The sequence below is a fragment of the Macroventuria anomochaeta genome (genome assembly GCF_010093625.1).
Source record: "Macroventuria anomochaeta strain CBS 525.71 unplaced genomic scaffold BU25scaffold_3, whole genome shotgun sequence".
In the NCBI taxonomy this organism is placed as follows: domain Eukaryota; kingdom Fungi; phylum Ascomycota; class Dothideomycetes; order Pleosporales; family Didymellaceae; genus Macroventuria; species Macroventuria anomochaeta.
The window spans coordinates 319,564-344,599 of record NW_022985364.1 but is presented as its reverse complement, the minus strand read 5'-3'; the positions used below and the strand labels follow the sequence as shown (position 1 = coordinate 344,599).

The 25,036-nt window shown below is 55.0% G+C and overlaps 12 protein-coding genes across 12 annotated transcripts; 8 read left to right on the top strand and 4 right to left on the bottom strand.

The window, feature by feature from the left end:
• Positions 1-106: 106 nt before the first annotated feature.
• On the top strand, positions 107-1,106 carry BU25DRAFT_406520 (transcription initiation factor-like protein TFIID subunit 10). The gene is made up of 2 exons (XM_033705302.1): positions 107-415; positions 467-1,106. The coding sequence occupies exons 1-2, from the start codon at positions 164-166 to the stop codon at positions 875-877; spliced, it is 663 nt and encodes a 220-aa protein (XP_033566188.1). The 5' UTR covers positions 107-163; the 3' UTR covers positions 878-1,106.
• BU25DRAFT_406519 (mitochondrial ribosomal protein S19) lies at positions 987-1,602 on the bottom strand. Its single transcript, XM_033705301.1, has 4 exons — positions 1,538-1,602; positions 1,469-1,484; positions 1,240-1,419; positions 987-1,165 (listed from the first exon to the last, which is right to left on the bottom strand). The coding sequence occupies exons 1-4, from the start codon at positions 1,578-1,580 to the stop codon at positions 1,123-1,125; spliced, it is 282 nt and encodes a 93-aa protein (XP_033566187.1). The 5' UTR covers positions 1,581-1,602; the 3' UTR covers positions 987-1,122.
• A 287-nt stretch (positions 1,603-1,889) lies between these two features.
• On the top strand, positions 1,890-8,202 carry BU25DRAFT_417763 (uncharacterized protein; the record flags this gene model as incomplete). Its single annotated transcript, XM_033707827.1, has 7 exons — positions 1,890-3,153; positions 3,205-4,085; positions 4,139-4,209; positions 4,255-4,277; positions 4,379-4,539; positions 4,986-5,106; positions 5,285-8,202. 7 exons carry the CDS (start codon positions 1,890-1,892, stop codon positions 8,200-8,202), a joined length of 5,439 nt encoding a protein of 1,812 aa, XP_033566186.1.
• Positions 8,203-9,448: 1,246 nt separating this feature from the next.
• BU25DRAFT_406516 (serine/threonine-protein kinase ppk14) lies at positions 9,449-12,155 on the top strand. The gene is made up of 4 exons (XM_033705300.1): positions 9,449-10,591; positions 10,638-10,937; positions 10,984-11,368; positions 11,417-12,155. The coding sequence occupies exons 1-4, from the start codon at positions 9,760-9,762 to the stop codon at positions 11,808-11,810; spliced, it is 1,911 nt and encodes a 636-aa protein (XP_033566185.1). The 5' UTR covers positions 9,449-9,759; the 3' UTR covers positions 11,811-12,155.
• A 406-nt stretch (positions 12,156-12,561) lies between these two features.
• On the top strand, positions 12,562-12,903 carry BU25DRAFT_317718 (DASH complex, subunit Dad3; the record flags this gene model as incomplete). The annotated part of the gene is made up of 2 exons (XM_033702217.1): positions 12,562-12,639; positions 12,724-12,903. Coding segments are annotated over 2 exons (258 nt in total), but the record flags the coding sequence as incomplete, so codon positions are not given.
• Positions 12,904-13,113: 210 nt separating this feature from the next.
• BU25DRAFT_383480 (uncharacterized protein) lies at positions 13,114-14,590 on the bottom strand. The gene is made up of 2 exons (XM_033704287.1): positions 13,480-14,590; positions 13,114-13,423 (listed from the first exon to the last, which is right to left on the bottom strand). Exons 1-2 carry the CDS (start codon positions 14,543-14,545, stop codon positions 13,203-13,205), a joined length of 1,287 nt encoding a protein of 428 aa, XP_033566183.1. The 5' UTR covers positions 14,546-14,590; the 3' UTR covers positions 13,114-13,202.
• Positions 14,591-14,760: 170 nt separating this feature from the next.
• On the top strand, positions 14,761-16,673 carry BU25DRAFT_406513 (S-adenosyl-L-methionine-dependent methyltransferase). Its single transcript, XM_033705299.1, has one exon. It carries the CDS (start codon positions 14,844-14,846, stop codon positions 16,572-16,574), a length of 1,731 nt encoding a protein of 576 aa, XP_033566182.1. The 5' UTR covers positions 14,761-14,843; the 3' UTR covers positions 16,575-16,673.
• Positions 16,674-16,844: 171 nt separating this feature from the next.
• On the bottom strand, positions 16,845-18,582 carry BU25DRAFT_383474 (Actin/actin-like protein). Its single transcript, XM_033704286.1, has 5 exons — positions 18,439-18,582; positions 18,355-18,377; positions 18,026-18,300; positions 17,887-17,973; positions 16,845-17,835 (listed from the first exon to the last, which is right to left on the bottom strand). Exons 1-5 carry the CDS (start codon positions 18,471-18,473, stop codon positions 16,933-16,935), a joined length of 1,323 nt encoding a protein of 440 aa, XP_033566181.1. The 5' UTR covers positions 18,474-18,582; the 3' UTR covers positions 16,845-16,932.
• Positions 18,583-18,761: 179 nt separating this feature from the next.
• Positions 18,762-21,587, top strand: BU25DRAFT_383471 (N-terminal nucleophile aminohydrolase). Its single transcript, XM_033704285.1, has 3 exons — positions 18,762-19,425; positions 19,490-19,689; positions 19,735-21,587. Exons 1-3 carry the CDS (start codon positions 19,256-19,258, stop codon positions 21,270-21,272), a joined length of 1,908 nt encoding a protein of 635 aa, XP_033566180.1. The 5' UTR covers positions 18,762-19,255; the 3' UTR covers positions 21,273-21,587.
• Positions 21,588-21,803: 216 nt separating this feature from the next.
• On the top strand, positions 21,804-22,800 carry BU25DRAFT_406511 (NAD(P)-binding protein). The gene is made up of 3 exons (XM_033705298.1): positions 21,804-21,833; positions 21,888-22,549; positions 22,615-22,800. The coding sequence occupies exons 2-3, from the start codon at positions 21,896-21,898 to the stop codon at positions 22,702-22,704; spliced, it is 744 nt and encodes a 247-aa protein (XP_033566179.1). The 5' UTR covers positions 21,804-21,833; positions 21,888-21,895; the 3' UTR covers positions 22,705-22,800.
• On the bottom strand, positions 22,500-24,393 carry BU25DRAFT_383466 (chord-domain-containing protein). The gene is made up of 4 exons (XM_033704284.1): positions 24,240-24,393; positions 23,828-24,183; positions 23,240-23,768; positions 22,500-23,187 (listed from the first exon to the last, which is right to left on the bottom strand). The coding sequence occupies exons 2-4, from the start codon at positions 23,931-23,933 to the stop codon at positions 22,875-22,877; spliced, it is 948 nt and encodes a 315-aa protein (XP_033566178.1). The 5' UTR covers positions 23,934-24,183; positions 24,240-24,393; the 3' UTR covers positions 22,500-22,874.
• BU25DRAFT_136974 (uncharacterized protein) lies at positions 24,124-24,684 on the top strand. Its single transcript, XM_033700565.1, has 2 exons — positions 24,124-24,393; positions 24,446-24,684. The coding sequence occupies exons 1-2, from the start codon at positions 24,199-24,201 to the stop codon at positions 24,557-24,559; spliced, it is 309 nt and encodes a 102-aa protein (XP_033566177.1). The 5' UTR covers positions 24,124-24,198; the 3' UTR covers positions 24,560-24,684.
• The last annotated feature ends 352 nt before the right edge of the window (positions 24,685-25,036 follow it).

The following is a 25,036-nucleotide window of genomic DNA, read 5'->3' as shown; positions in this document are numbered from 1 at the left end:
GGGTGAGAGTGAAGGCTGCGCTGAGCATGGACGGTGGTGATTGGCTCCGTTGTGGCCTTGGCTCACTCTGCTGCCCGCCCGCACGCTCTCCGCAACTCACTGTCCCCCCCCCCCCACTTCACGCTCCTTACCCCGTCTGTACATTGCAGCCGGGCGCCACAACATGTCCGACAGCACATTTCAACCGCCTGACACCAATATGGAGGTGAACGAGGACCTCGACCAGTCCGTGGAGAACGAGATCAACCATGACGCGACACAAGCCGATGCCATGAACCTCAACGGTGCAAACGACGACGCGCCCACAGCGAATGGAGTGCCAGAAGCTACCGCTGCATTCGAGCAGCGCATACCCGCAAAGAAGGACGCCACATTGCGCGAATTCCTAGGCAAGATGGACGAGTATGCGCCCATAGTGAGTGCATGCCTACCAAACCCACGAACTATGTACTAACACAAACTATAGATACCTGATGCAGTCACTAACTACTACCTGACACGCGCTGGTCTTCCCCCTCCACCACAGACATCGCAGCACCTTGCCCGCCTCCTAGCCCTCGCGACACAGAAGTTCATCGCAGACATCGCAGCCGACGCGTACCAGTTCTCGCGCATCCGATCGTCGAACACCACAAGTAACAATCCTATGGGAGGACTAGGCGGCGCAGCAGGAGCACCAGGTGCAGCAGCCCCTGCGCAAGGCGGTAAGGATAGTGGGCCAAAGGCCAAAGACTACAACCTCGGCATTCAGAGGCCAGGCTACGGCGGTGGTGGTCAGGGTGGTAGTCAAGGACGGACAGTGCTCACGATGGAGGACCTTGGTATGGCGGTTGGGGAGTACGGCGTCAACATCAAGCGCGGCGAGTTCTACCGGTGATGCTTGCGTATTTGGCGAAGTACAGCTAGCGCATTGCATCGAGTGTGTAGAGTGATATTCTTGGAGTGCCGAAGGACATGCATTATTGGCGTTGGTTTGGTCTCACAGGCGCATGGGAAGTCAAATCGATACTGAAGAACCACAGCCTCAGTGTGGGAGGCTGCCCGTTCTGTACAAGTAGCAGTACATCTAGATAAACACAAATGATACCCAAACTCCCATATGATGCATTTGCGACCCAGTCTCTATTTGTTCTTGGTCTGCTTGTATGTGAAGTTCTTCCGTGTCCTGTCAACGCCATGTTAGCCATTCGTCCATACTTTGCCGTCCTCAGACAATTTAAATGGCTAGTGTAGACGTACGGCGCAAATTCTCCCAGCTTGTGTCCGACCATGTCCTCCGTTATTGTGATATCATCGTACTTCTTGCCGTTGTGGATCTGAAACTTCAGGCCAACAAAGTTCGGCAGGATGGTGGCCGAGCGCGCTTGTGTTTTAATCGGGGCCTGTCGTTCGCCGGCCTTTGCTCGCGCAATGGGGAGGCTTTGTACGTTTAGTCGATGCGTAGTAGAGGACTCATGGGGTAGCTTACGGGAGAATGTTGGGGCCTAAGAACTATCATTAGTATCGGCGCAGATATTTCGACAGCAATTCAACCTACCTTTCCAGACCGATCGCGCGCAGAGCACCCTTGTGGGAAACATTGTGATGTGCTGCTCTGATGTGAGGTCGGAGGTTGCACTCGATTTCTTCCCGTTCTGTATCACATGAAGACGCGGAGACGCTAGCGGCTAGCTTCAGGCGGAAGTCGCGTCGCGAAGCAGCAACTTGCTCGCAACGATGTGAGCACACTACCAACTTCTGTCACTCATTTTTAAAAGTGAATGTCAGGTCTGTCTTGAGGTCAGGAAACTTTCCGTAGAATCCAGAGTACAGTTTGGGCACTTTCCGCCATATAAAATGCCCCCACGAGCGCGGGGCACCCAGCGAGGTAGGTGATTGAGACAGTATATATGGATGGTGAGCTGACAAAACATACAGGTGCTGATACCATTCGTATACTTGTCGCCACAGACAGTCATGTCGGTTACAACGAACGCGATGCGTACCGCCAGGACGACAGCTGGAAGACCTTCGACGAAGTGATGTCTCTGGCGAAGGAGCATGACGTCGATATGGTCTTGCACGCTGGAGACCTTTTCCACGAAAACAAGCCGTCACGGAAGTCGATGTACCATGTCATGCGCTCGATTCGTCAGAATTGTCTGGGAGAGAAGCCTTGCGAGCTGGAAATGCTGAGCGACGCAAGCGAGAACTTCGGCGGCATCTTCGACCATGTGAACTACGAAGACGAGGATATAAATGTCGCCATACCGGTATTCGCAATTCACGGCAACCACGATGATCCTTCCGGTGAAGGATCGTTCTCACCACTGGACCTATTGCAAGCGTCTGGTCTGGTCAACTACTTTGGACGAACTCCAGAAGTTGATAAGATTGCGGTCAAGCCAGTGCTCCTTCAGAAAGGTCGTACAAAGCTCGCGCTGTATGGACTCAGTAACGTCCGTGACGAACGATTGTTTCATACATGGCGAGACGGCAACGTCAAGTTCTTCCAACCTGGTATACAGAAGGATGAGTGGTTCAACATCATGAGTGTCCATCAGAACCATCATGCGCACACACCCACCAGCTACTTGCCGGAAAACTTCCTGCCTGACTTCATGGACCTTGTCGTCTGGGGTCACGAGCACGAGTGCCTGATTGACCCGCGCTACAACCCTGAAATGGGCTTTCATGTTATGCAGCCAGGGTCCTCTGTTGCCACCTCATTGATGCCTGGAGAAGCCGTACCGAAGCATGTTGCTATTCTGAGTATCACTGGAAAGGAGTTTACATCGGAAAGCATACGCCTGAAGTCGGTTCGTCCCTTCATCATGAAGGAGATCGTGTTGGCGGAGGAGAAGGAAATCAAGGAAAAAGAGCTTTGGCGAATATCGGACAATCGCGCAAAGATTACACAACATCTCAACCAAATTGTCGAGGATCTTATCGAAGAAGCTAAGAGAGAGTGGCTCGAGCTTCAGGACGATCGCGATGAGAATGAGGAAGTAGAAGTTCCTCGGCCTCTGGTGCGCCTGCGCGTGGAATACACAGCGCCTCAACCGGGCGAGTTCAACGTCGAGAACCCACAGCGCTTCTCGAATCGATTTATGGACCGCGTCGCCAACGTGAACGATATCGTTCAATTCCACCGCAAGAAGAAGGCACCTACTCGTAAGTGTGCTAACGTTGCAAAAAGCTGGACACAAGCTAACTGATGCAAAGGCACACTCAAGAACAGCGCTGAAATGCCTGACGAAAAGGTCATGGCGGAAATCACACTAAGTACAGTGGGAGTGGACAAACTTGTCAAAGAATTTCTCACAGCACAATCTTTGACAATCTTGCCGCAGAACTCGTTTGGAGATGCCGTGTCGCAATTCGTCAACAAGGATGACAAGCATGCCATGGAACAGTTCGTGAATGAGAGCCTGAAAAACCAGCTCAAGCACTTGATGGACGCGAACGAAGTCGACGAGTCCGAGATCGCAAATGAAATGGAGCAGTACCGATCGCGATTAGAGGATCTTTTTGCTTCGGGGCAGCTCAAGAAGACTCGCAAGTCCAAAACCAAACCAAAGCCAGTAACGTGGGACAGCGAAGAAGACGGGCCATGGAACGACCAACCTGGAGCCCTGATACGTTCAGACAACGAAGCTGAGAAGGACGATGACGACCTGGGCTCTATACCAACACGAAAACCTGCTGCGCGCGGCCGTGCAAAAGCTACAGGAGCCACTCGTCAAACGGCAGCGACGAAGAAGGCCGCTCCAGCTGCTAAGGGCACACGTGGCAAGAAGAAGGTTGTGGAGGAAGAGGAGGAAGAAGATGAGGATGGCGATGCAATCATGATTAGTGACGACGACGAAGAAAGCGCGGAAGACCTTTTCGTAAAGCCAGCGAAGAAGGCGCCTGCAAAGAAGGCGGCGCCAGCTGCAAAAGCACCAGCTAGGGTGAAGTCGCCTGTCAAGAAGACACCGGTACCTGCGCGGACGAGAGCGCCAGCAGTGAGCAAGCAGACTGCGTTGAACTTCTCCCAACCTTCCACACAACGCAGTCAGCCTACGCAAGGTACTGCGTCACGAAGAAAGAAGGCTGCTGAACCCGTAAGTGACGCCTCCGGACCAGCTAAGACGTAGTGGAACTAACTCCTTTGCAGAGCGATGACGAGATATCCGATGATGACGATGCATTCGAGCCTGCGCCGACCACAAGGGCTGCCCGCAGGAGGTGAGCTGATGGTATCCAACGGCATACTGAAGACCAGTGTTGTAGGCGTGTTATTTTAGCTCGGCGTTGTATGGTCCATTTCCAAACTGCATAGCGAAGGCTCCCATAAAGACAAGGCAATGATACCCGCACTTCTCGTTCCAATACGTTTCAAAACGACGCATCGAAGGCGCGAAAAATTCCATCTGCATGTTCGCGATGTCTTCTGTATCCTTCGTTCTCTTCCACCATGTGTCGTGTCCTTCTGCTGGCAGTGCGCCTTCCTGGCTTGCGTCTGTTGCCAGTTCCAGGGCAGTTGCGTCCACCCGCCTCGAGCTTGACCTCCTCACGGTGTGCCCTTCTCCAGCCTTTCCATCTCATTCATGCCTTCCTGTGCAGCACGATCACTACGCAATGATCGAGGGAGGTGCAACAGGATGCAGTTCATAACCTCCAGTCCCCTGTTTCTTCTCTTCGTCTTCACAACGCACTCATTCGTCTTCCATCTTCTTCTCTGTCTTCTTTCGCATTGCTGTTCTTCGGCTTTTTGGATAGCTGCCACTCGTTCGCTTTGCACCCCCCTCCCCCCCTTAGATCAGCTTTGAGGTATGTCGTTGCCGCCACGGAACCCAGCGCCACTGGAGCGCTTCAAGCAGTGATCATTTACTGACAACCACTCTAGGATATTCGCATCACACCATTTCACATCTTGCTCCTCTGGACAAACATCGACTGCTTCATTGCCGGCCACACCTAAACAGGACACCAACGCAACGATCAACCACACACCCGCATAGGGTAACGGATCATCCGTCATGGCTCCCGCATACAAGGTAGAAGAGCTGCTCGCCTTACGCGACTCGGTCTCTGAATCGGCCGTGTCGTTGGACAAGTTTGCAGATGAGGATGTGATCAAAGGTGAGCGTTGACCTTGCCTTCACCCCTCACCGTTCACCTCACCGGCTTACCACTATGCCTCCGCGGACCGTTCCCCCTAGCACACTCTCTCGCTTATAGGTTGCCTCCTCCCACTACTCAGCCCTTCTCTTCAACCAATCTGTGTTGTCCATTACATCAACACTAACTGGTCTACAAGAACACGTCCTACGTCCTACCGCTTCTGCGCAATTGATCGGCCGCAGGTCCGATAGAAGCCTACGATCTTTCGTACCCAGGGCGGCTGCATCCGAGGCGCCTCGCGAGGTCACGCCAGAAGTCGTTCCAGCGACTGCGCCTACAGCGACCTACAAGCGACCATCGCCATCTCCATCGGTCAAGCGCGGCAAGGCGGAGAGACTTCTCAAAGAACACGGTAGCCCTCCCGGTTTGCGAGTGACAGCAGGTGGGCGTATTGTGCCTGGAGATCTTCCACCGCTAGGTGCTCGACCCAGCTTCAACATCTACAACCCTCAAGCTCTACGCGCCGCGCCTGGCAACATCATGGCTGCGCAGTCACAGGTGTCTTCGAACAACAGAGCTCGCATTGAGGTCGTCGGTGGTCAGCCTATTGTTGTTGTTGGCGACCGTATGTTCGCCCTTCCAGCAGTGAACAGCGGACCTACAATGCCCCCAACGACACCAGTGGCCGATGAGGCACTTGCCAAACAGGTCAATGAGACTGCCCCTCTCTCAGCTCAGGGTGCTCTGCCTGGGCTGTCGTTCGGTCCATCGCGCGCCAGCTCTCAGACACCGTTCACAGGACTGGACCTTCCAACGCTCAAGGCCCAGCAGGCAGTCAAAAAGCAAGAGCTTCGAACCGTTGAACAGACCGAGGTATTGCAATCCAATCACCAAACCGAAACTTGGAGAGCTTCCATGATCGAGAAAAAGAGGGGCCTGATCGTTGAGCTTGACGCGCTACGCAAGCATATCTCAGCCCTTGAGTCGGATCCTGCGACCGCGAACCAACAGAATGCTTCAACGAATGCAGTCGGCGCGATGGCGGCACCAGCTCCTCTCTCTTCGTTCATGCCTCCATACCAGCAGCCACTCGCTCAATCCATGTATGGGTACCCTGCAACGAACCCGTACGCGCCAATGATGATGTACCCACCGCCTTTCGGTACGTTCCCAGGCTTTCCGAGCGTGGATCCAGCGCCGTTCGTTCCACCTCCTGTGAACCCACTCCCGCACTCTCCTGGATCGATCAATCGACGCTCGCGTGCCATCGAGATCAAGCCACCACACGAGGAGTCCAAGAAGCAAGCATCGTCTGCCCTAGACCCCAAGAGCCCAACATACGAGCCGAAGAGCGGTTCAGTCAAGGACACTGTTCCTCCTACACCTTCGCCAAACAAGCGCTCGCCTTGGCGTCAACAAGAAGCTTCTCAGTCCGGTGCACAGCCAAGCCGCACGCTATCCCACAAGCCTAGCCTATCGAGCGTAGACACTACGGACTTCTTTCCCACAAACACTCATGAGCATTCATCCACTCGAGTGGCTCCCACGACTAGTGCACCCCAGCCAACCCGGGATGAGAACAGAATCGTTCCGGCGACTCCAGAGAAGAGCTGGCCCGCGAGCCCTTGGAATGAGGACAACACAAGCCGATCGAGGAATGACGAGCCGGCACCGAAGATCGGATCTTGGCCGGAGGCATTTGGGAAGCCACAATCCCTCTCACCTCTGAAGCAAGAAGCATCCAACCAGTTTTCCGTGCCAGCACAGAACCGTGCTTTGCAGACGAGTAGCAGCCTGCACACTGCTTCCAGCAACACCATGCTTACTCAAGACCACGCTCAACAGCGAACCGCGACAGAGGAGATCTGGCCGTTCAACGTGCCCAAAGCCGTGGCACACATTCCTTCCACCTATCAAGAAGGCTTCCAAGCCGGTTACGACCATGTCGGCATGCCTGACAGCCCCGAAGTGTTGCAAGGATACATCCAAGGTCTGCTGACTTTCCTAGCCGATTCTTTGAACAATCGACGTAGCAGCGCGTCTGCTCGCGATTCACGTCCACAGACTGCCGACTCTCGCACGCCATCGCTACATGGCCTTGTCGCTAATTCTACCCCACACGACTCCGCCATCAGCATGACGTTCAGTCGCAATGAGGCTCCAGTGGGCAGTCAAGAGAATGTGCGTACCAGCCAGGGGAATGGGACTATGAGCTCTCGTCGAGACTCCGCCTACAGTCCACAAGGCACTATTCGTAACGCTCCAGCCTCCTTTGCTCCGGGCATCGAGTTCACGCAGGAGCCCCATCAGCTCAACGATCTGAGCGCGAAGTACCCCAACCCTACCGGCCTATTCCCCGAGAGGATGTCTAATGGTTATCGACACGTCTCATCGTATCCGAGTCCCGAGAATGAGATGAACAAGATACTGGAGAAAGGTAGTGCACCCCGCTCGAATTTGCAGGCGGCGAACAGTGGTTTCGGCCGTCAGTTCTCTGGCAACCAGTTCGCCAATCGCACCAACGCCAACCCTCAGACGATGCAGCGCTTCTACCCAGTTCACAAGGAAATCGGCCCCAGCGGACACGGTGGAAACAGCATATCCGCAGCTCGGCCTTTCGCTAACAACCGCGTCTCAGGGCTAGATGGTGCCATGGATGATCTGGCTGACTTGGTGATGGAGACGAGCGTCGATGATCGCCGTTCGCCTGTCGGTCGTCCCGCTCAATCAACTGCTGCGCCCACGTCTGTCGATGCCGAAGAGACGGGTGCGTCTTGCTTCAAGCCTTCCGGCGGAAAGGGCAAGCAGAGGATGACTTCTTCGCCAACTAAGCTTACTGGGTCCGCACAAGACACGGCGGCATCTTCGCCCGCTAATGCACCAAGCTCGCCCAAGAAGTCTGGTGAACACTCTCCTGCTAAGGCGAAGCTTGAGCAAGTGACCAACAGGTTCAGGCGCTCGAAGAAGGAAGACCCTCGTGGCATGTCCTCGGAGGAGAAGGTGAAGCGTTCGGAGAAGTGGAGGAGGCGTTTCGACCACATCAAGCAGACCGAGAAGGCTGAGATTGAGGAGTACCGCGAGGAGGAGAGTCGCAGAAACGGCGGCCGACGCTGAGCGATTCACACGTTGAACGTCACGACTTGGACAGATTCTGGATGTCTGACTCGCTTCGAGCATCGATATCTCTTTCGTCTTGCACTGAGTTCGACACGTCGTCATTCGCGTCTCTTTGCCTCGCTTGCAGCCGAACGCGTGTCCATTGGGTTTACCATTCGATCATCTTTCCTACGGAGTTCAGCAAGATATTGCAGATTGCATACAAGGTTTACAGCGTTGTCCAGGGGCAGTGTACTATACGAGTATTGGTAACTGGTGGTTGCGGGCAGTTGGACTTGGCTCAAGTCGTCTCTTTGTACTCAGACTTCGGCCTGCCTCCTGTGCTTCGACGCCTGGCTCAGGTCTTCGACGATTGTATGATTATATGGTTGGTATACTCAGCCTTTTGCATAGTATAATAAGATAGTGTTTGAAAGCCGTGCTTCTGCGATGTGGTGAGTTTGGTCTGTAACGATAGTGTGAGCACGTTCTCAAGTCAGCGGAGGTTCACGGGGAGCCTGGTGGAGCTTCCCCGAAGAGCAAGGGTTCCAGAACGAATCTAGCGTTGAACGGCAGTGACCCCGGTGAATTGGCAGACATGCTCGCCAACGCAGCTGAACAACATACGGTAGACACAGATGGTGGAGATAAGGTGAAGTCAGAGGGCAGAATGGAAGCGCAGCAATGCAACACGGGCAAAACAGAATACGACTCGGAAGCGCACCATGACGTTTGGGTGTTGCTGCGTGCTGATAAATCGAGGTTGGTGTCATCGTGGGGGAGATGCCGGTTCGAGGCTTTGGTGAGGCGCAGTGGGCGCGGATGGCGGATAAGTTGACCAGAGAGACATTTGTTCGTCGCGGTGCATCAGCAGCGCAGTGATGCTTGCGCGGTGCTTGCGCAGTGCTTGGAAATGCAAGAGAGGGGCAGCAGTAGACTGAGCGATCAATCAATCAGCTCGCCAGACTGCATCGAGACACACTGTTCGTTTCTTCTCCGCTGTTCGACCGTGCAGCTTCACACGCGGCTTCCCTAGGCAAGCCTTCGTCGACAAGGGTTCTAGAGGCCCCGCTTCCCTATCCATCATTCGCCGCTGCACTTTTGGCGCGGTCACGGCTCTGGCTGCCCTGTTGGCCAGCACCCAGTATCTACCGCAGCTAGGAGGACTACTTCACTCCGCTGTGCCCTCTGTTCCGCAGTGAAGGACACACTGCACCGCTGCACCGCTGCACCGCTGCCACCCCCCCCCCCCCCCCCCCCCCCCCAAATTTCGCCCACATTCCTCCCGCCTGCACGCTCGCCGCCCCGTGAGCGACATTCTTTCGAGCCGGCCGCCACAACGCTCCGCTGCGCTCCAGCCACAGACGCCCCCGGCGAGCCCTGATATCGACATCACCCAGGTTGGCCATGGCCCACTGACCCACTCACGACACATACCACGCCGCCGACCTCTGCAGCCCTTCCCCGACTACGGTCTGGTGACGCTGCTCCTCTTGACTGCAGCAGCACAACGCTCCTCTCGCACCGGCTATGACGCAGCTCTTCAGCTCCTCGCACTCGTCAACCAACACCACCATGACGGAGAAGCGCACCTTCTCCGGCAACCCGCTGTCCACCAACAAGCCCGTCAACGGCAAGGACGGCCAGGTCTCGCAGCGCATCAAGAATTTCTTCCGCATCAACAGCAGCACCGACACGCGTAAACACTCGGACGAGGCCAATGGCATCCACACCCCCAAGAACGAGAAGTCCGGGTCGCGCCATTCCCGCTTCCTGCCGCACATCTCCCGTAATCGCTCGACGACCGTCACGAGCGAGGGCAATCCGTTGGACGACGCCGTGTCACCAACCGCACACGCCAACCCCTACTTCCAGCACCAGGGTCCCCCTGCCCTCCGCCACCACAATGAAGGTAGCGTACCGTCGACCCCGCCCGACACGCCAGGCATACCAACGACCAAAGTAGAAGCAGTCAGTGGAGCGAATGACCAGGCCACCGCTGCTGGCAAGGAGGAATTGGCAAGGAAATTGCGAAGGGTAGCGTCTGCACCCAATGCGCAAGGCCTCTTCTCTTCTGGCAAGTCCGCTGAAAGGCCGCAGACCGCAGAGCTCGCCAAGCAGCCCGTCCTGCTCCACCCCAGTTCCTCGACGCTCAGCATGGTTGAGACGGTCCAGCAAGATTCAGACCACCTGGCACCTGTAGACACATCGAAGGGCATTCCCACACCCGGTCAGATCCGCCAATCGGTAGCTTTCCGGAGAACATATAGCTCCAACTCGATCAAGGTCCGCAACGTAGAAGTTGGACCCGGTAGCTTCGACAAGATCAAGCTGATCGGCAAGGGCGATGTCGGCAAGGTGTACTTGGTGCGAGAGAAGAAGTCGAGCAGGCTATATGCTATGAAGGGTGAGCGCAACGAGCCGACGTGAATGACTATGCTGACAGATGGCAGTGCTGAGCAAGAAGGAGATGATTAAACGTAACAAGATTAAGCGTGCGCTCGCCGAGCAGGAGATCCTGGCTACCAGCAACCACCCTTTTATTGTTACTCTGTACCACTCGTTTCAGTCAGAGGACCACCTCTACCTCTGCATGGAATACTGCAGCGGTGGTGAGTTCTTCAGAGCGCTTCAGACCCGACCGAACAAGTGCGTAGACGAGGATGCGGCGCGCTTCTACGCTGCTGAAGTCACGGCTGCACTGGAGTACTTGCATCTGATGGGCTTCATCTACCGCGACTTGAAGCCAGAGAGTATGTTCATACCCTACCTAGCAAGTTTCTCCGCTAACGATCCAAGACATCTTGCTGCATCAGTCCGGCCACATCATGTTGTCAGACTTCGATTTGTCGAAACAGTCAGAACCTGGTGGTCGCCCAACAATGATCCTCAGCGGCCGCAATGGTACCTCGTCGAGCAACCTACCAACGATAGACACGAAGTCGTGTATTAACAACTTCCGTACGAACTCGTTTGTAGGGACGGAGGAGTACATTGCACCTGAGGTGATCAAGGGCTGCGGACACACTAGTGCTGTCGACTGGTGGACACTTGGTATCCTGATCTACGAGATGCTTTACGGGACAACGCCCTTCAAGGGCAAGAACCGCAATGCAACTTTCGCCAACATTTTGAGGGATGAGGTGCCATTCCCCGAGGGCTCTGGCGCGCCGCCAGTCTCCAAGTAAGTACTGCATGGTCTACAATCCTCCAAGACACTGACAACAAGCAGCCTTTGCAAGTCGCTCATTCGTAAGCTCCTGATCAAGGACGAGACTCGACGACTGGGATCTCGTGCTGGTGCTTCTGACATCAAGACGGCACCTTTCTTCCGCACTACGCAATGGGCGTTGTTGCGTCACTCGAAACCCCCCATCATTCCTCACCAGGGCCACGGAATCGAGACACCCAACTTCAGAAATGTCAAGGAGAGTCAAAGTGTCGACATTGGATCAACAAAGACCAAGGGTGTGCCACTGGACTCTGGCCTTGCGACCCCCATGGGTGAGATTGCGGATCCTTTCGAGGAGTTCAACAGCGTCACCCTACACCACGATGGTGATGACCACAGCCACGGAGCAACCGACCACGACCACCTCGCACAACAAAACCAGGGCTCGCGGTAGTATCAGGCGTGATCTGACCACCATCTCGACAGCAGAGAACTTGCCTTTTACTTTCTACATATCGATATGGGAGACGCTCGGATGCGTTACTCTCAGCTCCACTCATTTACTACACCTGATAGATATTGGACACTTCTCACGGCAACGGCGTTTGTTGGAGCATTGACCTCAGACTCTTCGCAGACGAGAGTCAACGAGCGTCTCGTAAAATTCTTTGGCGTTGATTATCATTAGGAGCGTTCATGGTTGGTCGATTTCATTACAGTCACGGATGAGATACTTAAGGGAGGTCGAGGAGGGGGACGCATTGTGCACGATAGATAGCAATAGCAGACATGTGAATGATCTGTGCTTATGATGGACTTGACTGAGTTGTGACGGTGCACTGTGCCAAGAACCGAGCAATCGGAAGTCGCGTCTTCCCCGCGCTGGCCGCGGCGACCACCTTGTGTACTTCGCATAACACAGCGCCAAACACAGCAACCTCACGCAACTAGCCACAAGACTTACCTTGACGAGAATTTGAAACTCTTCCAACTCCACAGCGCATTTCTCAGCTCTTCAATAGGCGTCCTACGCGACACTTTCGCACGCGCCTCACAACCTTCGTTCACACCCGGCCGCACGTCTCGAAACAAATCGTACTGAGCAAGACCCGGAGCGGGTTCAGAAGAGAAGGAATTAGGAGTGAGCAAACATGGCCGACACACAAGACTTCCAAGCATCCACCACCTCGCACCGCGGCGACTTTGAAGACGAAGAGAGCCTGAGCCCGCTGGAACAAGAAGTGCTGGACGAGTATGCAAGGTTGCTGGGGAATCTGAACGACGTGCGCTCCCCCTCTTTCTCGTCTAGGAGGCTCCTTCTCGTCTAGGAGGCTCTTTCTCGTCTGGGTGGCTAATGCATGATGTAGATGTCTACGCTGTTGGCAGAACTCAGCGACAAGCCCAGCGCAGCGATGCTCGATGGGCTGAGGGGCCTGGAGAGAAAGACCAGTCTGGTTTTCACGCTGTTGAAGGCGAGTGTGTATAGTATCGTCCTGAATCAGCAGATTCAGGATCATGGGCAGCAAGAGCCAGGGGAGGGCCAGGGGAGTGAGGAGGGATGGGGGCAGTGAGCGTGTGAGGTAAAGGAGAGGGAGTGGACAGGCCTTGGTGGGTTGCAGGTCTCTGAGATGGAGAAGGGGAAATTCTCAAATGGCAAGAAGAGACGGTGTTAGAGGACAGAGGATGGCATGAATGACATGATACCCCAATAACAATTCGCAGGAGTAGACGTATAATACAAATTTATACAATGCTACGCGTGCTACGCTGCCCAACACAATGCAATCAACCCTAATGCGACGCACATGGTACAATCCCCTAACCCTGCTCAATATATCATACACATTTAATGCACGCTGCCGCCGTAGTACACCTTCCGCACGTCGACCAGCTTCTTCCCCCTCGCGCGGGCAATCTCGTCCGGTAACCTCTGCTCCGTCAGCGCTTCCCACGTGGCTTTGATGACGTTCATCTTGTTTCGCGAGCGCGGGGTCTTGGCTGCGAGGTCCTGCAGGCCGGCGGCGCGGGCGAGCTCGAAGATGAGGTGCTGGGCGCGGAGACCGAAGCCTATCCATGTCAGCACATGATGAAAGTTCCAAATTGCGAGCAGAGTATTGGCTTACCTGGCGGCCGGGCAAAGAGCTGCACCTTGGTCGCGCCGACCTTCCTTTCCAGATCGCCAAACGTCGTCCTGTTCTCGTACCGCGGCACGGGCTTCATGTTCCTGATGGCAGACATGATGCTCTGCTTCCGCCCTTCTTCGGGCTCCACACTCTTGCCCTCGCCCACGCCGAGCAAACCGTCCTGGTTGCCCGCAATAGTCAGGTAGTACATACTCCTGATCTTGCCCATGCGCGTCTGGTTGGTGACGCCGTGGGCGACGAGCGTCTTGGTGCGGATCTTCTTCAGCTGCTGCTTGTCCCAGCCCATGTACTGCAGCAGACGCTTCTGGCGCGGGTCCTCCGCCTCCTCGGTCGAGAGACGGCGGGTCTGGCGGGCCATGCGGTTCTCGAGGCGCGGCAGGTCCGGGGCAATGATGGAGTGGCGCGGGTCGGCGAGGGTGTCGATGGCGGCCTGGTTCTTGCCTGTGTATGTCGAGCGCGGGTCGAGCGTGGCTTGTGTGAGGGCGGCTTCCATGGCCTCCTGCAGCTTCTGCTGCTCCACGGGGTCCAGCTGGCCCTCAGGGACACCGTCGGGGTACATCTTGGCTAGCTGCTCCGAGGCGATGCGGGCAATGTTCGCGTCGCGCTCGACCTCGTTGGCCTCCCGGAGCGACAGCTTGCCGGGGATGTGACTGGCGTCCAGCTTCTCCGGGTGGTCGGTCACGGGATCGACCTCGGCCAGGTTGTCTTCATAGGGCAGCCGCCATGGGTCTGTCCGCTGCGAGGCCTGCGTGACGAGGTCGCGGGTGTCGATGGCGGACTCGGCGGCCTTGATGGCGGCAATCTGGGCGGGCGTGTATTGCTTCTCCAGCAGGCCGAACTCGCTCGTGTCGTACTTGGGGTACTCGGCCTCGGCGAACTCGCTCAGCTGCTTCAAGTCCTCCGCCTTGATCGAGGGATAGTGCGGCCGTCGCCTGCGAGCTGCTCGCGGCGCCGACGAGTGGAAGGAGCGCTGCGGCGTCGGCTTAGGGAGCGCCGACGCCGTCGCTTTGGCGAAGAGGCATCGCGCAGGCCGGCAGACGCTCATTGTGCTGGGAGCCGTCCCGATGGAGGCCAATTGGGTGTATAGAGGGGGTGGGAGGGCGAGATCTGCGCGCGCTGCAATGCCTGCCCTCGCTGCTGAAGTTCGACCCTCCGCTGCGAAAAATGGCTGACATAATCATGCGTCCCCAGCGCTAGCCAATCGCCGCCTTTCCCTTTTGAGTGACTAACATGAACTTTTTTGTTTGACCGCGTGAGAGTCTGGAATGTCCACCCGGGCTTTGACACGACCGCTGCGGACGCTTTGGACGAGCCGGAGGCTTTGCCAAACATCACGATACAGCATGGCTTCTTCAGCAGATCACGTGGCGCCGATCGAGAGCAATGGCGCAAAAAGGCAGTTCGAGACCCCATTGAGGAGCGAAGAAGGGTCACGGGGAAGCTACAGGTTCAAGAACAAGAGGATGAAGAACGGACATGCTGTGGGCAGTCAGGTCTTGAAGACGAACGGAAGTACTGAAGAAGTTTTGCTGGAAGACGTCACTGCTTTGATTAAGAAGTTCAACTTGGAAAGAGAAGGGAAAGACGTCTCGACAAAACTCCCTGAAAAGTTCAGCGAAATCCAAGTCACAATCAAGGAGCTCTCGTCTACGGGAGACGGTCTTGGGTTCCAGGAAGCTTCCGATTCGGACCAAGTGTATGCCGTCCCGTTCACCGCACCTGGCGACACCGTGACAGCCAAGATCTTCAAGCACTTCGAGAAGGAAAAGTACTCTATGGCCGATTTCGTCAAAGTCAGCAAGCCCTCACCGCACCGCGACGAATCACTTGTCAAGTGCCCGTACTTTTCGCAATGCTCAGGATGCCAGTTCCAAATGCTGCCGTACGACTACCAACTTCAACACAAGAAGTCCATCGTCGAGCGCGCATACAAGAACTTCTCCAACCTGGCCCCCGAGCTCATTCCCGCAATCGGTGATACCATCGGCTCACCGCTGCAATACGGATACCGCACAAAGCTCACGCCTCACTTTGACGGCCCCCCAGACTCGCGGCGCAGCGACGGCCGCAACGGAATAAAGCGCTCTTTTAAAGAAGTCCCCACCATCGGCTTCATGAAGAAAGGAACCCGGATAACGATGGACATCGAAGACTGCCCAATCGGCACCGACGCTGTGCGCGCAGGCAACAAACGCGAACGAAAACGCGTCGTAGACACGCTCTCCTCCTACCACAAAGGCGCCACGATCTTATTACGTGAAAACACCCAGCGCATACCGAAAGAAGAATACAACCCAAGCGTAGAGAAGGAAGATCCCGACGCCGTCGATGAAGACAGGGGTGCCCACATCCACCGGAAAACCTGCGTCACAGACCCGAACGCGCGAACAGTCGAGTACATCGACGACTTCCGCTTCATCAACCCGGCCGGCTCGTTCTTCCAGAATAACAACTCCATCCTGCCTCCCTTCACACAGTACATCCGCTCGCATATCCTTCCCTCAAACCCTGGTCACAAAATACGCTACCTAATCGACGCATACTCAGGCTCCGGGCTATTCACCATCACTCTATCAAGCCTGTTTCAGAGCAGTTTGGGCATCGATGTGAGCTCGAGCAGTATCAAGAGCGCAACGGAGAACGCGGAGATCAATGGCTTGACACCCGATCGTGCACGGTTTATTGCGGCGGATGCGAGTAAACTCTTCGCCTCCATCACCTCGCCCGCCTCCGAAACAGTCGTCATGCTCGATCCGCCGAGAAAGGGGTGTGATGAGAGTTTCTTAAGGCAGTTGGTGCAGTATGGACCCGCGAGGGTGGTGTATGTGAGCTGCAATGTGCACACGCAAGCACGTGATATCGGGGTGTTGGTGGGAGGTATGAAGGGCGTGGATGGTGGGTGTGGGACGGGAGAGGGGTGTTATGAATTGGAGAGCTTGAGGGGGTTTGATTTTTTCCCGCAGACGGGGCATGTGGAGGGTGTTGCTGTGTTGAGGAAGAAGGAGGGGAAAGCTGGTGAGGAGAAGTCGGAGAATGGTGTGAAGGAGGAAGTCGCGCGGGACGCTGCTGCATAAATGGGAAACGGGGACGTGTGATGCCTCGGGGCCACTCAGGTCCAGCTACACTTTGTCACTATTGTTTTACCGTTCTTCTTACGGTGCGATCATATCCGAATGAGATTTGATGGAATCAAAGCTGGGGTCGCATTTAGTGATAGTGACGCTGTCAAGAAAATTTCTATTGGCAGCTGCAGGGTTTCTCGTTGCTGAAATCACCTTCATGGGGTGAGCTTTGAACTGCGTGTTCTCTGCGCTCGATGAACTGTAGCATGTGTGATCATATGGCTTGATTTCTTAGATTCTTGCAATGCTTGCAATCACGCTCAAGGTTCTCCTCCTTCCACCGCACCGTCGTACTCTCTGCCTTGTATGTCTAGGTGCTGCCCGGTCCACCCAGCAGTGCGAATCGTCGGACAATGCTGGGACCAATCTCGTCGTACTCTGCCTTCGTGTGGCAGTAACTCCTGAACTCAGGTGTCTGACCGAGCAAAGATCCACCGAACCATGGGCCGTGTCTTTGCCTCTTGTGTGTGATGACCTGTACATCCAGACCACCACTCTTCGCACCTCCACTACGTGCCTCCGAAGCCTTGATGCGGGCGTCTACCAGATGCCTGATGTCGCGCTGCAGGCGGCGACCAAAGTCCTTGTACAGTGTCGAACCACCAGACAAGACAATGTTCTTGTACAATCCTCTTCGCACATCGATGGGCGAGGTCTGGATAACGTTGTCTACGATAGTAGGGAGAGGAGTGAGGAAATCGGAGGAGTAGATCTCGGGGTTGAAGAAGATCTCGGGCGCCAAGAAGCGTTCGTAACCGACGTCGACGGTGGTGGTCTTTCCGTTCGCGTATGTGACGGTGTGTTGCTTGAACCTGTCGTCCGACTCGCGATCGTAGCGCGCAAACTCCTTGACGATATCCGGGCAAACGTAGCAGTACTCCTCCTTGATGCGCTCAGCGGTCGCAAGGGATGAGTCCGACTCGCCGCGCTCTCGGAGAAGCGATTGAACGAACTGCGTGATATCGCGACCAGCAATTGGTACACTCTTAATCGAAGAGCCGATGACGTAGCCTTCAGCGACGGGGATAACGTGAGTAACACCAGCACCAGAATCGATGACGGTACCAGTGAGCGATCGGTCTTGGACCTTAGAGCTCGTCCAGGAGGCGGCGAGGGCAAGGACAGCCTGCACAGCAATGTACAAACCGGCGACGTTGAACGATTCGAACATGATTTCGGCCGTGGCCTCACGGTTCTCCGGGGGATTCAGCGGCTACCCTTATATCAGCTCAGGCTTTCTGCTTAGTACGACGGCTCTGCTTACAGGCTCAGTCAGGAGGAAGTGGTGGTCCTCCGGCTCGACTCTCAAGTACTTGAATATCGAGTTGGACCAGAAGCGCTCCATGAGATCCTGCCACTTATCAGTACACCATCTCTTCCCATATATATATGTCCATGCGTACCCAGTTGTCGATCTGACCGTGCCTGATGGGGTAGTTGATGCCATAGCCGGAGCCTCCTGCGGCGGAGAGAGCTTCGTCGCCAATGTAGAAGTCCAAATCCTCAGTACCGCGCTTCCCCGACAGGTGACCACTGGGGCCAGCACCGCCGGTCAGGAAAGAGGGCTTGTTCGCAACCGCAGGGCGGCCAGAGCCGGAGCTGCCGCCGCCGCCTGTTGGCCCTCGCGTGGCTATGGCGGTAGGGAAGACGAAGGAGGGGGAGTCGTTGCCGGCGAAACCTGGGGGAAGCTGTTACTACGAGTGGTGCAATGTACTGGCGAGGTGTCTCGTACCGAGCTTCGAGTATCCCGTACCGCTGCAGGCGTCCGTCAGTACTCAATCGCAATGCAAGGGCCCACAGGCAGCTAGGAGCTTACTTGTCCATGACAACGGCGGGGGTTTGAGACGCCATCTTTGCTGCTGTGTGCGGTACGCTCACAAGCTCGGGCTGTTCAGGAGGTGCCCGCTGGCAATGGTTCGTATGCGCAAAGAAGGTGCGGAGGTGTGTTCGTCAGTGGTGGGATGGCGGAGGTTGGAGGATGTGGGTTGGCTGCTCCGAATCAGGCACCGCTGATGCGCGCCAAGGGCGGGGCGGAGCGGACGAAAGAGATGGCGGGGAAGCTCCTCAGGTATTTCAAGCTCGAGCATGTCAAGCTCGTTCCTTCCTCCTTCAATTCGTGTCAATGTTGCGGTTTGCATATTCACACACCATAACATGATGATGTTCGGTTGCCACATGGCCTGAGTAGCTCAAGGGGAAGGAGCTCCCGTTTGCACCGCCAACACGGCCTTGCTATTGATTTCTCTTACTGACCACCAGCGCTCACCGAGCCCATCCGCTCACTACCACGCCGCTCAAACAGTGGAGTTTCTCTCACAACGTGGACGCGACTTTCATTCATTTTCATTCATTCATTCACTTCACTCCTAGCGCCAATTACCTCTCACCTACCATCTTCTCAACTTCGGCCTACTCGAGCCTCTCATGAGCACTTGACTACCGTTTCCACACCGCAAAAATCATCAAAACACTCGCGAACCTTTCAAAGCTTTGCGACAAGACTGCTACTCAAGTCGAGTTCGCGTCCTCACGGACACCGCCGCTCGATCGTGCAAAGCTCCACAAGAGCACCTCGTTGAGACCTGGGTTCGCGATTCCGAAACTTCCGTCGACACTTTTCCTTCTCCAAGGACATGTCGGCTTCCACTCGCCACTACGATGGTGCTTACCCTGCTGAGCAACTTGTACGAAAAGCGACGCGTAGCCTGCTGCCCGCGGACGAAGTATGCGCCATATACGTCCACGCAGGTGCCGGCTATCACAGCCATCAGAACGAGAGGATACACCTAGAAGCGTGCAACGAGTAGGTTTCTTCGCTGAGAGCTTCACCCGAGGCTATCAAAAAGAACAAGGCTGACATCTCGCAGTGCCGCTGCAATTGGCATGTGCATCATGAAGAACGGCGGCAGCGCGATAGATGCCATAGAGGCTGCTATCAAATTGCTTGAGGACCGAGAGATCACCAACGCTGGCTATGGAAGCAACCTTGCCATGGACGGAGTGGTAGAGTGCGATGCGTCGGTTGTAGATCACTTCGGACGCAGTGGCGCTGTAGGCGCTGTAGCTCGTGAGTACTATGCAGCATCTGCATCATGTCTACTAACTTTTCCAGAAATCAAAAACCCCATTTCCTTAGCACGCATGGTCTACGAGCATACTAGCAAGCCGTTGACTCTTCGACGCGTTCCACCGAATCTTCTGTGCGCCCAGGGAGCGACTGAGTTTGCGGCGGAGCAGGGTATGCCCGTCCTTCCTCATGATGCACTCGTCTCTCCGGCCGCAAAGGAACGTTGGCTTCGTTGGAGAGCCGACCTCAAGAATGCTGAACGGAAGGCAAAAAAATCGGGTCAACATCCGTCATGCTACAGGCTGCGAGCCGACGTCGCACCTGAGGACGAGATCGAGCAGAGCCAAATTCGACAAAGGCACACGAATGGCTTACTTGGAAACTACCCATCTCTGCTACAGTCGTCCTCACCGGAGCCGTCCGACGAGTCGCTATATTACTCTACTGAGAATGCTTCAAGCACACACTCTGAGCCGACAGCGCAGTCTGGACTCTCTTCTGGTTCATGGCTTAGCGACGACCGCATACCTACGCCTGACACATCTGCCCCATCACCTATACCCGCCAATCTTGGCCCACCAACAGTTGCGGAGTCTTCGCGTAGCGCTTTTATCAACAGCACACAGAAGATGCCCACACTCAGTCAATTCAGAGCAAGCCGAGCCACTACATCTGAACAGGTTCTCGAAGACGCCGAGATGGAGGATGTGTCTCGTGTGCTGAAGAACGGGTTGACCGCGCGCAAGACCTGGGGTGACGGTTCAGGTGAGGAGTCGGACTCGGCTACAAGCACAACGACTGTCAATGCACCTCAGCCCGCTGCTACTTCGACCAGCGCGGTCGATGACGACCTTGTTGATATTCCGTTGGGCGAAGATGTGTCAACAGGCATAAAGGGTACTTTGAACTACGTCAGGCAGGACAACCCTTACATTCCAATTCCGAACGGAGCCCCTCCACCATCCACAGACAAACCTGACCACATCACTGATACCGTTGGAGCCATCGCCATAGACAGCTGGGGCCGCATCGCCTGCGGTGCATCGTCTGGTGGTATTGGTATGAAGTACCGTGGTCGCGTAGGACCTGCGGCTCTTGTCGGTGTTGGCGCTGCCGTGATCCCTCTCGACCCTGACGATATCGAACAGACCTCTGTTGCGACCGTAACCAGTGGTACGGGCGAGCATATGGCAACGACCATGGCAGCAACAACATGCGCAGAACGACTGTACCAGAGTGTAAGAAAGGAAAAGGGCGGCGAATACGCAGAAGTGACTGAGGACGAGGCCCTCAGATCGATGATCGAGAATGAGTTCATGGGTCACTCCAGCGTCCAGCACAGCAACTCAGCGGGTGCCATCGGTATTCTGGGCGTGAAGAAGATGCGCACCGGCATCATGCTCTTCTACGGCCACAACACCGACTCTTTCGCACTGGCCTCCATGTCATCAGACGATGACGTGCCCAAGTGTACCATGTCTCGCAGCAACGGCAACGGACAAATCGCTCAAGGTGGTCGCCTGATGTCGTACAAAACTCGCAAGAGGACGAAAGTCATGCCACGCCAGCGACAGGTCGGGTAGCCTGGCGTTCGCCTTCAAATCTGAACTGGCAGTGGTCCGTCTTTCCAAAAGTGGTTTCGCATCTCTTACACCTCGATTCTCGACCTACGATCTCCATTTCATGTCCGCATATCCTGTTCCGACATACTCCCTCAGCATTCCAGTTCTATACCCTATGCATAGCGTTGGTGGATTTGTGCTCCGGCGTCTCGGTTTCGATACAACTCTGCAGATTCACTGATCTACGGCAAGCACATTGGTGTCTTCTACGGTACTGAGAAGAGTACATCCTTTCAGACCCTTTCGATAGTAATAAAAACCCTGTTGACACTGCCATTGACGTCCAAAACACATGGGTGTTCGCGTGAGAGGGGTACTTTGACTAATCATCAATTGCGTCACTCGGCTTTATGGGTACTCCGCATAAGCAACGTCTCGTGCATAATTGTGAGCTTCGGCTCCAGTATTACAACACCAACGATTAGTAAACAAGGATTGGGTTACATAGCATTTATATAAAGCGCCTCCAAGTCGACCTTAAAAGCACCAACATTCCGACTCTGGCTTCTTCACGACTTGCGGGTATAGCCGAACACCTCTCCACCATAAGGCCATACCAAAACACTAACAAAGAAGATATCAGCATGACATCCAAACTCATCGCCATCATCGCCGGCGTCGGCCCCGGAACCGGTGCCTCGGTAGCTCGCAAATTCGCAAAAACCTACCCCGTCGTGCTCCTCGCACGCAAACCAGAGCACTTTGAATCGCTCGCCGACGAGATCAAAAAAAGCGGTGGAAAAGCTCTCGGTGTCTCCACAGACGTATCGTCTCAAGAATCCCTTCAAAACGCGCTCGCACAGATCAAGAAAGAGTTCGGCAATGACGTTAGCGCCGCGGCGGCTATCTTCAACGCCAGCGGTGGCTTCCTGCGCAAACCCTTCCTAGAAACCGACGCCAGTGTGTTCGAGCAATCCATCAACGTATCCGCACTCGGCGGCATCCTGTTCTCCCAGACCTTCCTCCCGTTACTTCTCAAGGCGAAGGAAGCAGGGTCTGAGCACCCGCCCACCCTGATCTTCACCGGCGCCACCGCGAGTATTAAGAGCAGCGCCCAACTCGCGAGTTTCTCGACGGGGAAGTGGGCGCTCAGAGCTCTAAGTCAGAGTCTGGCCAAGGAGTTTGGGCCGCAGGGGGTTCATGTCGCTCATGCGATTATTGATGGCGTGATTGATATCCCGAGGACGAAGGAGTGGTTGAAGGATCTAGGGCCTGAGGCGAAGTTGAGCTCTGATGGGGTGAGTTCTTACTCTATTACAAGTGCTGAATATATGAGTATGAGAATACTAACATCGTTTTGTAGATTGCGAATGATTATTGGTACCTGCACACACAGCCTGCGACAAACTTCACGTGGGAACTGGATACCAGGCCGGCGGTTGAGAAGTGGTAGGTATGCTGACACTCCAAAGTGTCACGATGCTGAAAATGGGGAGAAATGGCGAGATTGCGGTCACCCCAAAGAGATCAATGAAAGCCCGGATTTGACATGTGTTGGTTCTGTTGATTGATTGATCTTTTGTCTAACTTCGTAATTCGTCTCGTCGTGTAACACTTCCTATCTTACGCCCTTCCTGCCCTGCCAACCTGGATCATCTCACCAGTCAACTTGTCGTCACTGCGCAGCACTGGCCAGCTCGCTCCATCCGCCTTGGCTAGGGTCATTTCCAGCTTGGTGCCCAGAATCCTGAACTTGCTCTCTTCTGGCTTGATGCCCGCGAACAGCGGGAACTTAGTGTTGTAGCGCTTGCTGTCGGACGTTCGAAGGTCGAGGTTGACGTGGTCGGGCTGGAAGTCGACAATGACGTTGGCTTTGTCGATTTTTTTGAGGTAGAGAGAGGCGGTGACGGTAGCGGCTGTCTGGTAGAAGTCGTGTCTGTTGTGTCATTAGTTCCTGGTTGGTGCTTGTGCTGTATGTGTTGACCTACCGAACAGTGTCGACCTTCTCCTCCTCGCCCTCCTTCTTCGCCTTGCCCACAAACAGATGCCTGTCTTTTGTCTTGCAGCCTTCCATGGTCATGAACTGGTCGAATTCCAGCACCCTCCGCTTGCAGCAGCTGTACCCTTTGCTTCCCTCGTGGAAAATGGGCACACCAGGGTGGTGCACGCACTTCTCTCCCTCTCTGTTTCCGCCCTCGAAAGTCGCTCCGCAGCCCTTTCTCCTGCAAGTCATGCCCTCCTTCAGTGTTGCATTCGGGTCATCGTCTTCAGACTCTGGTGGTGGGGCAGGGGTTGCTGTCCGCTGCGCAGCTTGGGCGGCGGGCAGACGAGGTGCAGGTGCCGGCAGCGACTCTGACATCGATCCAAGGTTGACAGAGGTTCCATTGGGGACATCAGGTGTTTCGACCTTCTCAGGCTCGGGTGTGTCATCTATATCTGAGTGTTTCCCTTTTGTGCAAGGCTCGATTGCAAGGAACTCGTCAAATGTCAGAACGCGTGGTTTGCAGCATTTCCAGCCTGTGAGCATATGTTAGCTTAGGGCTCGTTCTTAACAGCTTCGATTCCGTGGTACGCACCCTTCTGCCCCTCATGGAAGACTGGCGGACCAGGGTGGTACACGCATTCGTCGTCTTCGTTCTCGTACGTCTTGCCGCAGCCTTTGTGAACGCACTTTTTCGCCATGATTAGGGAGCGTGATTGGAGGTGTAACGAGTGTTTTTGCGGGTGCTTCCGTCGCAGCGTGCGTTGGTGTCTTCTCCAGATTTATGCTCAGGCGGAATATTCCAGAAGCAAAGCCCCCCGTTGGCCGCACATGTCATAATTGCTTATCGATAACGATGCAGCTATTTTGGCGGTGAAGCTGCTGCGGTTTTCCGCTTTTGTCTTCCATGTCCAATCGCCTGAGCTTCTGAACGATCACTTTCATTGCTTGCTGCATCAATCAGCCATGTTCCGTGCTACGTCTCGTCTGCTTGACTGTCGAATCACCTTCTTCACTCGGAGTCCCTGTGGGCTTTGTGACACCGCGAAAGCTGTGGTGCAGAATGTGAACAAGACTAGACCGCTGCAATATCAGGAAATCAATGTCATGGAGCCAGGCCAGGAGAAGTGGAAAGATGTGTACGAATTTGATACTCCGGTGGTAAGCTAGCATTGAAGTACTTTGACTGTCGAGTACCTGAGTGGTCGTCTAGATCCACATCGACAAAGCAAGCGCTACCGAAACGACGACCTCATCGCTGAAGCTCATGCACCGTTTCAAGGAGGAAGAAGTCACAAAGTTGATGGACGAAGCAGAACGGTCGTAGGCCCAGATGTTTGGCGGCTCGAAATGGATGTGTGTAATCATGCAACAGAGATGATGATCTGGAGGCGTTCGACAGCGTACTCGCCCGATACTTGTGAGCAAACATTGAAGTACTGTCGTACACAGAGGTCACTGTGTGGTCATCAATCACGCCCTACAACGCCCTGGATGGACCTCGGGGTGATGTTATCCACTAGCGCAAGTTAGACGTGGGGTAGCTCCCTACAGAGGGGTGGCTGCACTTCCGAAGCATGACGATGGCTCTTTCCTTAAGAAAGACGCTCTGCTCAACATCGGTCACCAAAGTACTTGCCTTCAAGATCACACATACAAACTCGAGTCTACGACCATTTTTCAGCATCAGAAACATGAATACTCTTCAAGAAGCAAGCACCATCTACAAGGCCTTCAAGAAGGGAGGCCCGGCTTTCGGAGGATGGCAGGTCAGAGGTTCCATCTCACTGTTGACTTCATCAAC

Coding starts and splice junctions, on each gene's coding strand:
- BU25DRAFT_383466 (XM_033704284.1), bottom strand. CDS start 23,933: ATGGCGAAAAAGTGCGTTCACAAAGGCTGCGGCAAGACGTACGAGAAC. Junction 23,769..23,827: donor CTTCCATGAGGGGCAGAAGG/GTGCGTACCACG, acceptor ATATGCTCACAG/GCTGGAAATGCTGCAAACCA. Junction 23,188..23,239: donor GAGAAGGTCGACACTGTTCG/GTAGGTCAACAC, acceptor ATGACACAACAG/ACACGACTTCTACCAGACAG.
- BU25DRAFT_383474 (XM_033704286.1), bottom strand. CDS start 18,473: ATGGCGTCTCAAACCCCCGCCGTTGTCATGGACAA. Junction 18,378..18,438: donor CCCGCCGTTGTCATGGACAA/GTAAGCTCCTAG, acceptor GGACGCCTGCAG/CGGTACGGGATACTCGAAGC. Junction 17,836..17,886: donor ACTTCCTCCTGACTGAGCCT/GTAAGCAGAGCC, acceptor ATATAAGGGTAG/CCGCTGAATCCCCCGGAGAA.
- BU25DRAFT_383480 (XM_033704287.1), bottom strand. CDS start 14,545: ATGAGCGTCTGCCGGCCTGCGCGATGCCTCTTCGCCAAAGCGACGGCG. Junction 13,424..13,479: donor GCTCTTTGCCCGGCCGCCAG/GTAAGCCAATAC, acceptor TGACATGGATAG/GCTTCGGTCTCCGCGCCCAG.
- BU25DRAFT_406520 (XM_033705302.1), top strand. CDS start 164: ATGTCCGACAGCACATTTCAACCGCCTGACACCAATATGGAGGTGAAC. Junction 416..466: donor TGGACGAGTATGCGCCCATA/GTGAGTGCATGC, acceptor CACAAACTATAG/ATACCTGATGCAGTCACTAA.
- BU25DRAFT_406513 (XM_033705299.1), top strand. CDS start 14,844: ATGGCTTCTTCAGCAGATCACGTGGCGCCGATCGAGAGCAATGGCGCA.
- BU25DRAFT_406516 (XM_033705300.1), top strand. CDS start 9,760: ATGACGGAGAAGCGCACCTTCTCCGGCAACCCGCTGTCCACCAACAAG. Junction 10,592..10,637: donor CAGGCTATATGCTATGAAGG/GTGAGCGCAACG, acceptor GACAGATGGCAG/TGCTGAGCAAGAAGGAGATG. Junction 10,938..10,983: donor CCGCGACTTGAAGCCAGAGA/GTATGTTCATAC, acceptor TAACGATCCAAG/ACATCTTGCTGCATCAGTCC.
- BU25DRAFT_406511 (XM_033705298.1), top strand. CDS start 21,896: ATGACATCCAAACTCATCGCCATCATCGCCGGCGTCGGCCCCGGAACC. Junction 22,550..22,614: donor CGAAGTTGAGCTCTGATGGG/GTGAGTTCTTAC, acceptor ATCGTTTTGTAG/ATTGCGAATGATTATTGGTA.
- BU25DRAFT_406519 (XM_033705301.1), bottom strand. CDS start 1,580: ATGTTTCCCACAAGGGTGCTCTGCGCGCGATCGGTCTGGAAAG. Junction 1,166..1,239: donor AAGCTGGGAGAATTTGCGCC/GTACGTCTACAC, acceptor TGGCGTTGACAG/GACACGGAAGAACTTCACAT.
- BU25DRAFT_136974 (XM_033700565.1), top strand. CDS start 24,199: ATGTTCCGTGCTACGTCTCGTCTGCTTGACTGTCGAATCACCTTCTTC. Junction 24,394..24,445: donor ACGAATTTGATACTCCGGTG/GTAAGCTAGCAT, acceptor GTGGTCGTCTAG/ATCCACATCGACAAAGCAAG.
- BU25DRAFT_383471 (XM_033704285.1), top strand. CDS start 19,256: ATGTCGGCTTCCACTCGCCACTACGATGGTGCTTACCCTGCTGAGCAA. Junction 19,426..19,489: donor CACCTAGAAGCGTGCAACGA/GTAGGTTTCTTC, acceptor GACATCTCGCAG/TGCCGCTGCAATTGGCATGT. Junction 19,690..19,734: donor CGCTGTAGGCGCTGTAGCTC/GTGAGTACTATG, acceptor TAACTTTTCCAG/AAATCAAAAACCCCATTTCC.